At 60.7% G+C, this 15,726-nt stretch overlaps 1 protein-coding gene across 1 annotated transcript; it reads right to left on the reverse strand.

Moving 5' to 3' along the window:
* Window positions 1–4,617: 4,617 nt before the first annotated feature.
* MAPK8IP2 (mitogen-activated protein kinase 8 interacting protein 2) lies at window positions 4,618–15,171 on the reverse strand. The gene is made up of 12 exons (XM_044227748.1): window positions 14,970–15,171; window positions 13,867–13,972; window positions 11,862–12,155; window positions 11,618–11,711; window positions 10,299–11,531; window positions 9,898–9,973; window positions 9,593–9,765; window positions 9,390–9,499; window positions 8,622–8,726; window positions 8,419–8,489; window positions 5,734–5,832; window positions 4,618–5,358 (listed from the first exon to the last, which is right to left on the reverse strand). The coding sequence occupies exons 1-12, from the start codon at window positions 15,032–15,034 to the stop codon at window positions 5,286–5,288; spliced, it is 2,499 nt and encodes an 832-aa protein (XP_044083683.1). The 5' UTR covers window positions 15,035–15,171; the 3' UTR covers window positions 4,618–5,285.
* Window positions 15,172–15,726: the final 555 nt, after the last annotated feature.

Genomic DNA, 15,726 nt, shown 5'->3' on the forward strand with positions numbered 1-15,726 from the left:
ACCAATTCTGTAGAACACGACCCAGGCGGTGGGGGTGGGGACGCATTCAGGGAGAGCTCCCGTGCTGTGTCAACTCCTGTCCTTCACACCTGCACGGTTCCCACCACACCTGTCCACACCTGCAAACCAGCCAGCTCACTGCGGTGGTTCCCACCTGAGGAGTGGTGAGGAGCCTGGTACCCTGCTCTGCTCAGCACCGAGGCTGTTCCCTCATAGCCTCTCTTCAGAGGGAGCCACTTACTTCTGCATCCTGGGGGCAGCCTTGGATTCCTGCTTGGGAGTGCAGGAGGGTCTTCCCGCATGCTCCCTGGTCATGGGTTTTGCCCTCGGGGCCTCTCCTGAGGAGGTCAGAAATACGGCTGGGCTTTCAAGGATCCAAAGTTGGGGACAGGACTGCTGGCCTCAGCTGTGGCTGGACAACCCTCAGAGGGCTTCTTCACTCTGCTCTCAACCCACCTATGAGCGGCTCTGAAGGGCAGAAGGTGCGCACTCCCGGGGCAGCCCCCCACCTGTGGGGGCCAGGAGCCAGCAGGTAAATGTTCCCGTTTCTCATCCTTCCAGTGATGGTTAAGGGAGCCTTGAGTTTGGCCTTCACACTGGTATCTCCTCCCCCCTGCCTCTCTCCTACACACGCCTCACTGCAGCACCCTGTGGGTCTTCTGCAAGACCGGCAGCCTGGCCCTCTGCCCTTGCCCTTCCTCCGGCAGGAGACTGAGCACAGTGCTGAGCCCAGGAATGGCAGCACTCAGGACAAAGGCCAGTCACCCATGTCACAGGACCTCAAGGAGGAGCCTCTTGCCCTCCCAGAAGCCTCTCAGCAGCCACAACTGCTTGACTCCTCCTGCCCTGTCTGGTCTAGACCCGCCTCCTTGGGGTTTTCTCTTAGAGCCGAAAGCTTTGAGTCACACCCGTTGCATGGTGTAGTGTTGAAGTACTTTTCACCGACATCCAAAGAGAACGGTGTTCTCTACATGTCAAATACGGAATCCAGTGTGTATAATAATCAGCTTACTAAGCTGATTTTCGGGTCTATTTTTTCCTCCTTTTTCTGGCTGTTTTGTTTCTAACATTGCGGACCAAGCATTTGTTGGTCTGTTTCAGAACTAGAGACGGGTGTGAAGGCCATCGTCAGTCACCCGCGGCTCACTCCACAGCGCTGCGGGCTGCTTTGCTTTCATGGTCCTGCCTTAAATTCTTCACTGGATCCCCCAATCTCTCTCTGGTTGCAGACAAAATACAATAAAAACCCATGTATAGAAAGGGACTGGAAAAAAATACACCAAAATATCAGTAAGAGTTGTCTTTGAGTTGCTATAAGAACTTTTTTTTTCTTTTACCTCCCATTTTCTGCCCCTCCCAAAATTCCCACAATGACCATGAGCTCTTTATAATGGAAAAGTAATAACTTTAAAAAGACAAGTCTATTTTGTACAGTGTTTGTGAGAATGGTGGTGAGCACCGACTTGCCCGAGCTCGGCTGTCGGCCTGTCCGGAGGGCAAGTTTGTGCTCGTCTCACCAGAGTCCGCACACGGCTCAAATGACCTTTTTTTGCTTGCAGTTAAATAATGCAATTTTTTTATTCTTGGTTTTTCTGGGGATGTTTCTATTTGCATTTGGGGGGGTCTCTCATGAGCACCTACAGGACCGGGAAGGATGAAGACATGTTCGTGCAGGGAACAGCTGGGGAACAGAGGCTGCTGGCCTTCTTCACGCTCACTCTTTTCCGACACCTCGTCTCTCGCACAGGGTCTGCACATTTCCCCATAATAGCATGACTATTTTCCGTATTACTTTTCTTCATATCTGTCCAATATTTCAATTAAGTCAATATACCTTTAGTTTGGATTATTTTTACTCTTTCAATATTTTAAACAAGAATGTGTATACAGGGGGCACCTGGGGGCTCAGTGGGTTTAGCCTCTGCCTTCGGCTCAGGTCATGATTCCAGGGTCCTGGGATGGAGCCCCGCATCGGGCTCTCTGCTCGGCAGGGAGCCTGCTTCCTCCTCTCTCTCTGCCTGCCTCTCTGCCTACTTGTGATCTCTGCCTGTCAAATAAATAAATTTTAAAAAAATAAAAATAAAATGTGTATAGAGGTTTTAATTCAGGATGCTTTCCTTAGCCAGGTCTCCGGAGATCAGAGTCCTGATACTAGAGGCTTGCTCACGTCCATGGGGGGGTTGGCAGGCATCAATACATGTGCCCAAGCCCTGCACTGAGCTCCAGGGGGAGGGCAGCAGCTGCACCCCTGCTCTCTCGGGCTCGTCCCCCACAGCCTCGGCCAGGGTTAGGGTTACCCAGCTCCCAGGCTCCAGCCCCCCAGCGACCGGGAGGAGGATAGGCCACCCAGCAACACGCAGAGGACAGCGGCTGCCCTTGGGGTGCTCAGAGGTTCTAGGGCAGAAATAGGGTGGAGGGAGGGGGGTCTTGAGAGGGGCAGGGACCAGCCGACCCAGTGGGGAGCCACTGCGGGGAGCCACTGTGGAGTTTAAGAGGGACAGTGCCCAAGAGAGTCAGTCATCATACGGTCTCACTTACCTGTGGAGCACAAGGAATAACACGGAGGGCATGGGGATTCGGAGAGGAGAAGGGAGTTGGGGGAAATCGGAGGGGGAGACAAACCATGAGAGACTGTGGACTCTGAGGAACAATCTGAGAGTTTTGGAGGGGCGGACTTGGGGGGTTGGGTGAGTCTGCTGGTGGGTTTTAAGGAGGGCACAGATTGCATGGAGCCCTGGGTGTGGTGCATAAACAATGACTCCTGGAACACTGAAAAAAAATTAAATTTAATTTAAAAAAAAAAAAGGTAATGCCTGCTCCAGTTTCTGTTTAAAAACTCATCTGGCTGCAGGGCCAGGTGGGTTCTTGGACGTGGAGAGCAAGTGGGTTCTCGGACGCAGGCTGAGGCCGGGTTCCTGGAGGAGGCTTTAGATGCACAAAGACGTAGGAAAATCAAGGTGGTTTGATGGGGGGCTGTGTGTGAAGGGGCATACGTAGGAGGGACGGGGTAGGGGTGGAGGTGGCAGCAATGGGGATCTAGGGCGACTCCCGTTGAGACGCTGGAGAAGAAACCGGAAAACCCAGAGCATCGCTGAACAGGAGCAGGCAGGGAAGGCTCACGTGCGTCTGAAACGTCGTGGCCCCTCAGAGCACCTCAGGCCCTCTGCACCTCAGGGCTCACAGCAGCGTCATTACAATCTTGAAACTTTGCAAAGCACAGGCCCCCTGACTAGTGGAAGGAGTGGCCTGGAGGTCAGCTGGGGTTGGTGAGTCAACGCACGCACAGACAACTGAGCCAAGAAGCCAGGGAGGACCCAGGATGGAGCCAGGGACGGGGTCTGCAAGACAGCTGAACTGGAGGAAACCCTAGGATCCAAGGAGCAGTTGGAAAGGGGACGAGAGGGAGGCACAAGAAAGGTCGAAGAGGTGGAAGGAAGGTGGGCTCTAAGGGAAGGGTCCTACTGAGAGGGAGCTGTTCCAGGGAAAGGGTACTGGGGCTTGTCCAACAGCTGAGCTGAAGGGCCAGCTGCGGGGAAACGTTAATGATGCAGAGCACCCAGGGGAGCCGGAGGCGCTGAGGTGGGGGTGTGAGCAGGCATGGGGGACTTCCCGAGACGGACGAGGGCGGTGGCACGGCGTGGAGAACTCCTGCCTGACAGCGAAGGCAGAGCAGAGGGAGCTGGTGGGCGCTGGGTCCCCGGGGTGACACAGCAGAGGGGTCCGAGGCCCAGGCTCCCTGCCAGGCGCAGAGGGGTGCACGTCTCAAACAGACACATGGAGGGCTCTCTGCCTCTTGCAGCTTCAGTCAGTAGCAAAGTCTTCACAGACATTCTGCTTCGTCTTCTGGACAGCGGACTTGGAAGGTTCCGGCGTGCCGGCTTACCAGCTGCGCGTCCGCTAAGACTGGTCCAGGTCCCCGTTCTGCTGCTGGGGCTGTCGACGTGCCAAAGGTCTGGGGCATTTATCAACTCAATTTGAGGAGAGGCATGTGATTTTTATAGACAGTAGTTTAAAATTCATATGTAGTGAATCTGTCCTGTTGCTCCCATTTCATAACCTTTAGCTGTGGTCTTCCCAGGGCTGCACTGGTCCCAGGCTCCGCGGGGAGGACCCAGAAAGGGCCTCAGAAAGGCCCACCACGCTGACCTCCGCACCCGAGAGCCAGGGCTCCCCTGGGGCCCCAGGGCCAGCAAAGCCCGTTCTCTGTTAGACAGTCCCTACAACCACCTAGAGGCATCAGGAAAAATAGCCACCTCCTCTCTTCTGGCTTTCTGTGGAGAATCTTTTAAGATCTGAGCAGACTAACCCCTTCTTTCTCACTCACACGCGTGCATAAACACCCATGAGCACACGCACACGCTGATCTGAGCCCGACCGGCTCCCCAGCCGTTCCGGAAGGAACACACTGAGTGTGACCACAGCCCCTCCTCTCTCGCCTCAGTGACCCTGCTGAGATGCACGCAGATCAAGTACATCTTGGGACAATCCCCAGGGAGCCTGTGGCATGACCTCGGAGAGCACCGCAGGGATGAATCTTCTCACGGTTCCAACACAGGCAAGGGTAGCTCCTGGACCACCGGCCCCCGAGCTGGGCCCCCCCCCCAGAAACAGCCAGTGTCACACCAAGCAGAGTTTATTGAGGCGCTAGACTGCAGGGAGTGTTTGCAGCGGCAAAGCGGACGCTGGTGTGGCCAGGGCCGGGGTGCGCACCCCCTCCCAGCATCTGCGGGCTCGGGGTTAGCATCAAGAGCTACCTCTAATCTCCCCCAGGGCCCTTCTGGGGGGCCCTTCCCTGCTTCCCCCGAGCTCCATGTGGGGCAGTATGGGGGTCCCTCTCTTTATCCCTCTGGTCAAGGATGGGGTAATCCTTTGAGATTCACTATAAAAATTAAAATTCCTTTATAAATCACAGAGGAGGGGCAGGAGGGGATGGCCGGGGAGCCTGGTGCCACTAGTCACCTAGAGTCTCGCCTTCCTCTATGACCCTCCCAGTTCTGACCCCAAGTAAAGAGCAGAGGGCGAGGGTTTGCAGGCACAGAGAGGGGCAGAGACAGAAACAAGGAGATAGGAGGAGATCAAGGGGCGGAAGAGGGGGACACAGAGAGAAAGAACGGGTCAGAGGGAAAGTGGAGAGGACTCCTCTCTCCTGCGGCCCCTGGGGAGCACGGAGCAAACTCCCCGACATCGGTTCCCACGCGCCCCCAATCCAGTTCTTGCCAAAGCCGCGGTGGCTTCTGGAGAGGCGCCCAGCCTGGCGGCCCCTGCAGCAGGACAGCGGTGGGCGGCTACTCCAGGTAGATGTCCTCTGTGGGGCAGGCGTACTCCAGGTGCTGCTGGTAGTACTCCAGGAAGGCGCGGCTGGGGGGCGGGAGAGGGTCTACCAGCCATGCGGCCCAAGCCGCCCCGGCCCACGCCCGCAGCTCTCCCTCCTCACCCCCCCTGGGCACGGCCCTCATCTCCAGACCCCACTCCTCGGCCCTCAGGGCCTGCTGAGCACACGCAGGGGGAACTGTGTCCCTCGCATCCCAAGAACCCCCCACCCCCGTCCTGCCCCAAGTCTTCAAATGTGCTTGCCACCCACTCCTGACCCTCCACCCTCCCCCTCTACTTCCTCTCCTCGGTGCCCTCCCCCCACCCACACTCTCCTCCCCACCCCCTCTGCTCCCCAGGCCCCACCTCCTGCCCGTCTTCCCAGCCCTGAGCTCCCAGCCGGGCACTCCCCACCCCACTCACCCCACGCTCTGGGCCACGGGCCTCATGGACTCCTGGGAGACGAAGACGTGGCAGGCGAAGCGGCTCAGCAGAGGGTGTTTGGTGATGAAGCCGAAATAGCTGCGGGGTGGGGGGGGGCGTCAGAGCACCAACCCACACCACACTGCCGGGTCCTCCCCACGGGCCTCCAGGGACCCAGAGACAAGAGTCAGGAACAGAGGCTCGGGGACAGAGGAGGGGATGGCAAAAGGTGTGAGTCCCACAGATTAAAGGTCTGAAGGCGCCTTTTTGGCGTCCAGTCCAAGCACGGTGCGAGGCACCTACAAGGGGTGAGTGACCTGTGTGAATTTCTCTGGGACAGGGAGGGCCCCCCACCCGGAGCCTGCCCCTAGGCCCCAGGGCGGGGCCTCCTTCCCGCCTTCCTGGTGCGAGTCACCCAAGCCCAGCCCCAGGGATGCTCCGGCCACCTCTACAGCGACTATCTGAGCTCTGAGCTGGGCTGGGCATTGGCCCCCATCTGCTAAACCCTCTTCATGGAGAAAAAGCTCCCACCCTGGCTCGGTCACGGGCCGGGGTCCCTTCCCCAGCTCAGTCTCCTTCAGCCCTCTCCGGAGTCTGCCCCGTCCCGCTCGCCTAAGACATTAACAAAACCTGGTCTGGAGGAAGGGCCTGTTAGAGCAGCGCAGCAGAAGGCCCGAAGACTCCCCTGACGGTGGCTGATCCAGTCCACAGCAGACTGGACCTGGGTCTGTGGTTCCACGGCACGGGGGTCCACACGGCAGGGACGCTGCCGAGACGCCGCGCCCGTGTCTCCACGACAGCCTTGTCTCCAACGCGTGGTCGAAGGATCACAGCTGCGGTCACCACCCTCAGATGTCGCTCACTGAGCCCCAGGCACAGCTACTAGTACTACTAGGACTATGACTACTAGTACCACTACTATGACTACTAGTAACCACATACCCCTCCCAACAGCCCTGTGAGGTAGGTGCCCTGATCTACTGTCTCTAGAGGACAGAGCTGAGGCCCAGAGATGGTCAGAAACTTGCTCAAGGACACACAGCCGGTCTGGGACCTCACAGGCCACATACTCCAGCCTCATCCAGGTCCTGCAAGTCCAGCACAAGCCTCATCGCTGCCTGCTTCACCAAGAGAGGCGTTAAGGGTTCACCTAACACTATTTCGTTAGCGCCTCCTTATGTGAGACACTGGGCTGAGTTCTGAAGTGACAAATACTAGGAAGGTCTGGGCCAGGACAGTCGTTCCTTGGTCCCGTCCGCTCCCCCCACGGCCTCCCCTCCGTCCTGACCCGCCGGTCTGATCACCTTTCTCTCATGGGCTTGCACTGGGGTCCGTGTTCAAGCAACCAGGCCTGAGTCTCTGTTGTCTCCCCTCCCGCCAGAGCCGTTCTCAGCCCGCTGCCTACCCGGGCCTCCCGCAGACCGGTCCGTGCAGTACCAGAGCTGCCCTGTTCGGTCTGCAGCCTCAGCCTGGCTCTGACCCTGCTGAGGCTTGACCCCACGCCCCAGGCAGCAGACACAGCCCTTCTCCCCACCCTTGTCACCACAGAAGGGTCCAAAGGGTACAAGCGCTGGACGGCAGATCCGTGACAAGCCTCAGCTCCGGTCCCCATGTCCCTCCTACATCTAACCTGCCCTTGACGACCGGCTCCCCCAATAGCCCACCAAGTCTTTTCGAGCCTCTGGTTGGCCCTTTCTTTCCGGTGACACCCTGTTTCCTTCATGGAGGACACCGGGAAGAGCAGGCAGGAGCCGGGCTGGGCAGGCAGCCTGTGCACTCCCCCAAGCCGGTTCCCGCTCTGGTCCTCTCGCTCCCCCCCTGCTGTCCCTTCTCACTCCGCCTGCCTAGTTGGCCTCCACGACAGTAAGCCACCTGCCCCCAGCTGATTCTCTTCCCTCCGCGTCTCCCTCCCCCTCCAGACAGCCGGTCTGCGTCTGCACTTCACTGCCACATGCCCAGCACGTCGGGCCTCCTCACTCCACACTCCTTCTCCAGCTGTAAGGGTCACTCTCTGCCCATCACCCAGGAGGCACATCACCCTTGGTTCTCCCTCCAGGCCAGCCTCTACATCCCATCAGCCTCGGGCCTACCTGTCCCACCTCCTAAGTGCCCCCAGCACACTGTCCCTGCACAGCCTCGGCAGCACCTGGCCTCTGGCAGGAACACACGGGGCCGTCCGTCCGCACGGCAGCCAGGACCAGCTCGGCCACCTGGTCACCCCGTGACACCACTGCAGAAGGGACTGAGTACAAGCTCTGTGACGAATCCCAGTACTCCTGGTGTCTCTCCAGCCTCGTCCTAGCTGCCCCCCAAGACACCTGGTGCCCCTCACCCTTAGCTCAGCTGGCTCCCTGCCAAGACCCACCCCGTGACTTATCTTCCAAGGCTTGCAGAGTGGACCTCAGTGCCCTTCCTGAGCCCCAGGAGAACTCACCCCACTCTCTACAGGTCTCTACAGCCCCACACAGACATCTGCCAGACCCCAACAGGTGCTTCGAGCATGTACTTGCCTGTGCCTCTGTTTCCCCACCCAGACCAGATGAGAGCTTGCCTGAACCCAGTCTCCTGTGCCCAGGGCAGACTGGATGCCATGTGGGTGCAGGTGGGGCAGTCAGCGTGGGGGAGGGGGGCTTGTATCCAGGCAACCCTCAGGGCTTGTGGGAACTCGGAGGGTGAGGCCCTTACCAGCTGTTGCGGGGATGGCAGCCACAGAAGGAGATGTTCTTCATCTGGAAGAAGTGACTGCAGTGCTGGAACTAGAGCAGAGACGGCCGAGCATGCCGAGTTAGCTGCGGGGCCTGGGGCCCCTGCCAGATATCCCTCCAGTGGCCCCTCCCGCCTTAACCCATGCCCAGCCGCCCCCAGGCCTCAGGCCCCAGCACTCCCACCTCAGGGCCTCCGCTCAGACTCAGTTTCACCCCCCGAAGGGAAATCTCGAGGTCACAGGAGGCAGGAGGACGCAGGTGGACGGTCAGCTTCCGGGCAGTAGCAATCTGGGAAGAAGTTGGGGGCAGAGGGCCTCAGGGCCCTGCAAGGGTGTCTTTCTCTCCCCTTGATGGGAGCTGGTGGTCTCAGCCTCTCCTCAGGCTCAGGCCCAGCTCGCCACCTGTCTGCACTAAGCCTGCCACTCCCTTCTGCTCCTCCAGACACAACCACGGCCCCCCGGCCCTGGCCTCCTCGGTGTCCTCCCCTGGATGGGAGTGCTCGGCAACAGAGCCGTCCTGGTCCTCCGCTGCTTCCCCACTCGACCACAGGACAGCAGACGGGCAGGCTCACTAAACGTCTACCGAGTGAACGAGCCAGTGAGCAAACGACTCCCAGGAAAGGAGGTGTGAGAGTCGGTCTTGATTTACAGACGAAAGGAAGACGGACTGCAGGAAAGGTGGAGCTAGGGGACGGTGGGGGCCCTACTGCAGGCGGCCAAGCTGCAAGGGCAGAGCAGAGGGCAGAGCACGCCGAGTTCCGCTGAGGGTTTGAGGGAGGGAGAGACCTGCCAAGCTCTGCCCCAGGCCTGTGTGCCCAGACCCTAGTCAGAGCTGGGATCCCTGCCCGAGGCTCCCAAGGCACCATCAGAACCCTCGGCGGCCAGAGGCCCGGGTCCTCCAGAGGCTGGGCCAGCCCATGGGGTTGAGGGGGGCCGATGACCCCGGACTGACCTTCTGCATGGCTGCACACAGGATGCCGTTGCCCTGGTGACAGGGCACCTCTACAGAGCCCAGGAACTGCACGTCGAAGCGCTCCACCCAGCAGGGACTCCGCTTGCTCCCTGGGGAGAGGGGGGCGTCACCAGGGGCCCAGAGCAGGCGGAGAGGGCGGTGAAGCCCGGGTGACAAGCTACCCCTCGGGGATGGGCCCTCACCTAGCAGGTCCTTGGCAGGGCCAGGCACCGCATGGGCGTAGAAGGCAGGGAAGACCCCACGCTCCCCGGTGCGCATGTTGAAACCGCGAAACCAGAAGTCATCCTCCTCGGCTTCCACCAGCACAGGGTCGTCCACATCCAGCTCCAGCTCGTCCGGATGGCGAGGGATGAACCTGAGGTCCGGTGGGAGGTGGGAGGTCACTGGCGGGGAGGGAGGAGACCCAGTGGGTGGTGTCCACCCCAGTCCCACAGTGTCTGTGGACCAAGGCTGGGGATCACTGACAGCAAGCAGGGAAAGGCTGTACCTGAAGACAGCCCGGTGGGTTTGCTCTTTCTCCTCCCCATTGACCAAGCAGGAAAAAAGACCAAAGGACTCGGTGCCTGAGACACAGACACAGGGAGAGACAGACGCTGAGGAGGCAGAGGAAGGAAAGTACTGGAAGGCCTAGCTGAGTTCCTCCCCGACGCACAGGTCAGCAGTCTGGTGGAGGCTGTCCCGAGTCCCAGAGGGACGGAGACCCTGCCCATCAAGGGCCGGAGGCAGAAGAGCCCTCCCCATTCCGCTGCGCACCCTGCCCGGGGCCTGGGGAATGCAGCAGGCACATGTCCTGGGTAAGAGGGCAGCGCCTAGCCCTGACCACCCTCGGACCCTCAGGCTGCCCCCGGCACGCTCGGGACCATCCCCCTTGCCCCACCTCCCACTCACTGGAAGAACGAGATGTGCTGTTGACAAAGACGTTGAGGAACTTTTTAGAGAAGGTGAGGTCAGGGCTGTCCGGAGAGGCGTCCTCCGGGCCCTGACCACCACCCAGCAGTGCGGCCGCCGTCTCCTCCTCGCTGGCCTCGCCACCGCTGTCCTCCGAGCCGTCGTCCCCCAGGCCCGCGCAGCGCCGCAGGCTGACCAGCTCCAGCTGCGTGTGCTCGTCCACCACCAGCGTGTACTTGACCGCGTCGTACACCAGCGAGGCGTCCAGCGGCGCGGCGGGGCCCACGCCCCTGCCGCCAGGGGGGCCCACCTTGTCATCGGCGTCCATCTCGTCCTCTTCATCCTCATCGTCCTCCTCGGAGCAGGCGGCGGAACAGGAGCGGCCCGGCCGGGCGCTGCGGCCCGCGGCAGCCCACAGCGGCGTGATGGTGTCGCGCGTGGGGTTGCTGAGGAAGAGGCAGGGCCCGGGCTGGGCGGGACCGGGCCGAGGGGCGGAGGGCGCCGGGGTTGGCGGCCCGCACAGCGTCTCCATGTCCACCAGCTCCACGCCGCCCCGCCCTGCAGGCGCCTCCGAGCCCTCGGTGGCCCCGTCGGCGGGCGACGCGGCCTCCCCGGAAGGACGGGACGCGGGAGACAGGCACTGGCCGGGGCAGCGGATGGGCGAGGAGCCCTCGGAGATCATGCGGCTCACGAGGTTGCTGAGCAGCCAGGGCGAGTCGGCGTCCTCGCTGAGGTCGGGCTCAGACTCGGACCCTGACTCGTACTCGCTGTTGGTGTCGTCGGGGCCCACGGGCAGGAAGGCGGGGCGACGCGGGGGCTCGCAGGGGGCCTCGGGCTCGGGCTCGGGCTCGGGCTCGGAGGCAGGCGATGAGGCCTCCTCGATGGAGTTGGTGAGGTGCGAGGAGCGGCCGCTGCTGCTGCTGCCGCCGTCGCTGCTCAGCTCCAGCTCCGTCTCTGAGATGGACGAAATCATGCGCCCCAGGCGCGCACCCCCCGCGTCCTCCGAGTCGGAACCCGGCGAGGACAGCTCCTGGCTGCTGCGCCGGCCACCTCGGCCCCCGCTGGAGCGGCTTCCCAGGTCAGCCTCGATGCCAGGATCCGAGGAGGGCGAGGCTCCACAGGGCGCAGGGGCACCCGCGGCCGGTCGGTTCCCTTCACAATCGCAACCCAGGCGCCCAGGGGACTGCGCCCCGCATGGGCTCGCGTCTGCGGGCTGGAGGGACGCCGGCGACTCTGCAGAGCAGGGGTTATGTATCAGCAAGCCCACTCGGCCCCCTTCCGCTTCCCCTTGCCTGCTGTGACCCCACCACTCTGCTCACCTCTGAGGGGCTCCTGGGGAGGGGAGCGCAGCACTGTCTCCTGCCAGGAAGCTGGAGGCACTGGGGCAAAGCCTCCATTGTTGTTCAGGGAGTCCTGGGGGTGGGGTGGGAGAGCCGTAAGAAAGCAGCGCTGAGGGGGGTCTCCAGCTTTCAGGGGTTGGACAGGCTGCCATGGGCAGCAGAGCCCCAGATGCTAAAAACCCATGTTAACTCCAGGATGTTGTGGGTGGGTCTGGATGCTCACCTGAGCTCCCAGCGTAGTCAGATGGAGAGTGGTGGGCCGGTTCTTGTGGGGTTCATCCACAGAGGGGGAAGGGATCAGGGTCTCTGGGGCAGGGGCCTCCGACACAGGGCCTCCTGCCTCCTTGCCCTCCCCTTCACCTTCCTCCTCTTCCTCCTCCTCCTCTTCCTCCTCCTCGTCCTCCTCCTCTTCGTCCTCCTCCTCTTCATTGTCATCGATCATCTCAAACTCCTGGAAGTCATCCTGGAAGGAGCAGATGGGGTGCGGCTGCTCCGAGCGTCCTAGGGAGAGACTGTCCTGCAAGAAGGGGGGACAGGCAGAGCTGGGCCAGAGCTCAACAGTGACTTGGGGTTCCAAATCCCAGGACAGGGGAAAGCAGAAGCTATGAATTAAGGGAGAGAAGACTCCAGTTCACTCTGCTCCCCACCAACTGAGCAGTTTTTTTAAAAATCTGCTTAGGGGGCACCTGGATGGTTCAGTCAGTTAAGAGTCTACCTTCCTTGGGGGTCATGATCCATGTGCCTGTCCCAGGCTTTCAGCTCAGCGGGGAGTCTGCTTCTCCCGCTCCTTCTGCCCCCCCACCCCGCTCATGCTCTCAGTTGCTGTCTCTCTAAGATGAATAAACAAAAAACCTTCTTTAAAAAATCTGCTTAAGGGGCGCCTGGGTGGCTCAGTTGGTTAAGCGACTGCCTTCGGCTCAGGTCATGATCCTGGAGTCCTGGGATCGAGCCCCGCATCGGGCTCCCTTCTCAGCAGGGGGCCTGCTTCTCCCGCTGATCTCTCTCCTCTCATGCTCTCTCTCTCTCAAATAAATAAATAAAATCATTTTTTAAAAATCTGCTTAAGATACAAAAAGATCACTCCTGTTCTTAGTAAGAGCTCAAACTCTTAAGCTTAAGGGACAGATCTTCTCAGGCTAGCTTCAATCCACATGCCACCCTATGTTATCTCCAAAGCCCATCACATCTGACACCAGCATTCCTTCCTTCATGGCATTTTAACCCAATTCACAATCCCTGTATTCTGCTGTACCCCCCTCCCCCCCCCCCGCAGGCTGCAAGCTCCACCAGACAGGCCCATGTCCATATTGTGTACCAACATATCCCACCTTGAGAACAGGACTTAGCCTACAGATATGCATTGGAATGCATGAAGACAACCCAGGATTCACCAAGCCTGCACCAACCTCAGGGCCTTTGACACACTTAATCGCTTTGCCAGCAAATCCCCGCCTCCCTTATCTGCCCAGCTCCATCCAGTCTTGCCATCCAGGGCAAGGTTGGGTGCCATTTCCCCTGGAAAGTCTCCCGGAAGGCCTCAGTGTCTGTTGGGTTCCCTCCCCTTTCATTGCCCCTAGTGTCCTCCCATTCCTTGGAACTCAGTCCTTGACATTCAGACAGCCAGCCACTGCCTCTGACATGTCTTTCTCCCCTACTGACTTACAAGCTCCCAAGGAAAAGGGCAACACTTGTCCCATTCTCCCTCCACACACCCGGAATCCCCCAGTACTTGCCACACGGCAGTTCCTCAGAAATGTTCTTGAATGAATGAAAACAGAACATGGAGAGACAGGGAGGGGGTGGAGAAGAAGCAGGAGATGGGGAGAGAAAAGATACCAGGGGTGGAGACACAAGGCAGAGGAGGCATGAGAGGTGGGGACAGGGCTGGGAGGAAGACAGCGGAGATGGCATCAGAAAGGGGCGGGGTCTTCCTAAAAAGTGGTCTGAGGACTGAAGGCATACCTCCCCTCCCCCAAGCTAGCCCAGTGACAGGGGCCAGGAGAGGAATGCTGAGGACAGCCCTCTGTGGAGGGTGTACAGTCTGAAAAAAGAAAGGTTTGATATCAAGGAAGACCCTGAGCCAGGAGGCCCACAGGGAGGGGACAATCAGAGGGTTTCTTATTTCAAGGCTGAGCTCAGACCCACAGTAAAACTCCAAGTGAACAGTAAACAGAGCCAGAGTGAGGCTCTCCCTCAAAAGGCTTCCAGTCCCCCAGCCCCTTGCCCACCTTCTCGCAGTGGTCCGAATCATAGCTGAGGCCCAGGCCACAGTCATCAGTGATCTCAGACAGGTCCTCATCATCAAATTCTTCCAGGCTTATGTCCTGGGGAGGCCTGGGAGAAAAGACCATGGTCAGAGAGCAACGACAGGGCTCCCTAGAGAGCCATAAACTCTGGACTCCCTCCCTGCCTGGATGCTGGCCCTATGGAGGGACACCCCCGCCCCAGCTGCTAGCCCCAATGGTCTCCAGAAAACCCAACTCCCAGAGCCGCATACTGCCATCACCTTGAGCCCCAGGCTGTGCTCTTCAACAGATTTCCCCCCACAATCTGAGCCATGACCAGCCCAGAGGAGCCTCTTTCCCCTCAACCCTCCTCCCAGTCCTCCTCTCTCTCGGAGAGCCAGCAGCCTCTCCTCCCTGCTTCCTGCCCCCCTGGGTCACAGCTTCAGCCTCAGGGGAGTCGGCAGAGCAGAGTTGGGGGAGGGGGAGCTGAAGCTGCAGCGGCAGCTCCGGTGGGGGGGGCAGGTAGGCCTGCTCAGCGAACGGAGTCTACTAGCCACTTTGTCTCCCCGCTCCTGCCCGAGACAGGTCTACACCCAGGGATCCAATCCTCTCTCCACCTCAGCCCCTTCCCCCAAGGGCTCCAGGCTTGATTTCAACTCTCTCCCTCCCTGAGCCCTACAGGCCAAGACAGGCCTTTACCGAAGACAGGCCCAACAAGGCCAAAAGGACACTGCCAAGCACAGAAGGTGGCTCAGTGTCCTGCCCACACAGGCTGCCGGGTCAGAGGCTCAGCCCAGGTCCTCCACCCTTGAGGGGTCAGCTGCCCAGGCTGGGTGCGGCACTGGCTCCCAGCGGGATGGCGGGGGGCGGTCATTAGGGCTGGAAAAGGGGGATGAGAATAGGACAAAAATAGAGACCCTGCAGGGAAGGAGGATGGGGAGCAGGAGTCAGAAGCCTTGGGAACAGAGAGGGGACTGGGGCTTGGGTCCCCAAAGGCGATGGGGGTGGGGTGGCAGGGCCGGGTCGGAGGAGGCTGGGGACTGGGTCGGGGAGGGGGTTGCGGGAGGATAAGGGCCTGCCAAAGCCCGGGGCGCCAGAGTGCGTACCTGCAGCCTGGCGGCGACAGCGAATGAAAGGTGGAAAGAGAAAACATCTCCGCCCGATCCGCCATCTTCTCCGGGGAAAGGCCTGCCGACTGCGGCGGGGGGAGGGGTGCGCGGAGCGACGGCCCCGCACGCCCTTCGTCGCTCCCTCTCTCGGTCTTCAGCCCTCCCCGAGTCACCTCGTGACACGCCCTGCGACACCCCGCCCGCCGACACACCTCGACACCCTGCCAGGACACCGCGGCAGGCGAGCGGCAGCGCCGCAGGGGAGGGGAGAGGAGAGGGAGGATCCGGGAGCGGAGGGAGGGGACAGCGGAGGGAGGGAGGGGGCTGGCGGGGAAGCTGGTTGGAGGAGAGAAGATGGTTTGACGGAGAGGCTCTGGTTCGGGAACGGTCGGCTTTGGTTTTTCGGGGGGTGGGGGAGGTGAGAAGCGGGTTGGCGGCGGGGTGGCGGGGAGATCAGTTCGTGTACAGGAGGGTCTGCGGGGCGGCGGGGGCGGGCAGAGAGGGAGAGCCTTCGGTTTGAAAGCTGCGGGAGGACGTCGGAGGACGGCCGCGGTCCGGGCCCACGGACCACTGGTTCGCTGGGAGGGGGAGGGGCTCGTGGAAGGGCGGGCGCGGCCCGGAGCTGCGCTGGCGTCCGGAAGAACCTCAAGAGTTGGGGTCCCAAGCCTGGGCCTGGGGGCGGATCCAGACCGAGGCTGGGCTGGGAGCTGTCCGCCTCTGGGTGCTGATTGGGCCGACGGAGACGTCTCCCTAA

The sequence above is a fragment of the Neovison vison genome, chromosome 12, assembly GCF_020171115.1.
Source record: "Neovison vison isolate M4711 chromosome 12, ASM_NN_V1, whole genome shotgun sequence".
NCBI lineage: Eukaryota > Metazoa > Chordata > Mammalia > Carnivora > Mustelidae > Neogale > Neogale vison.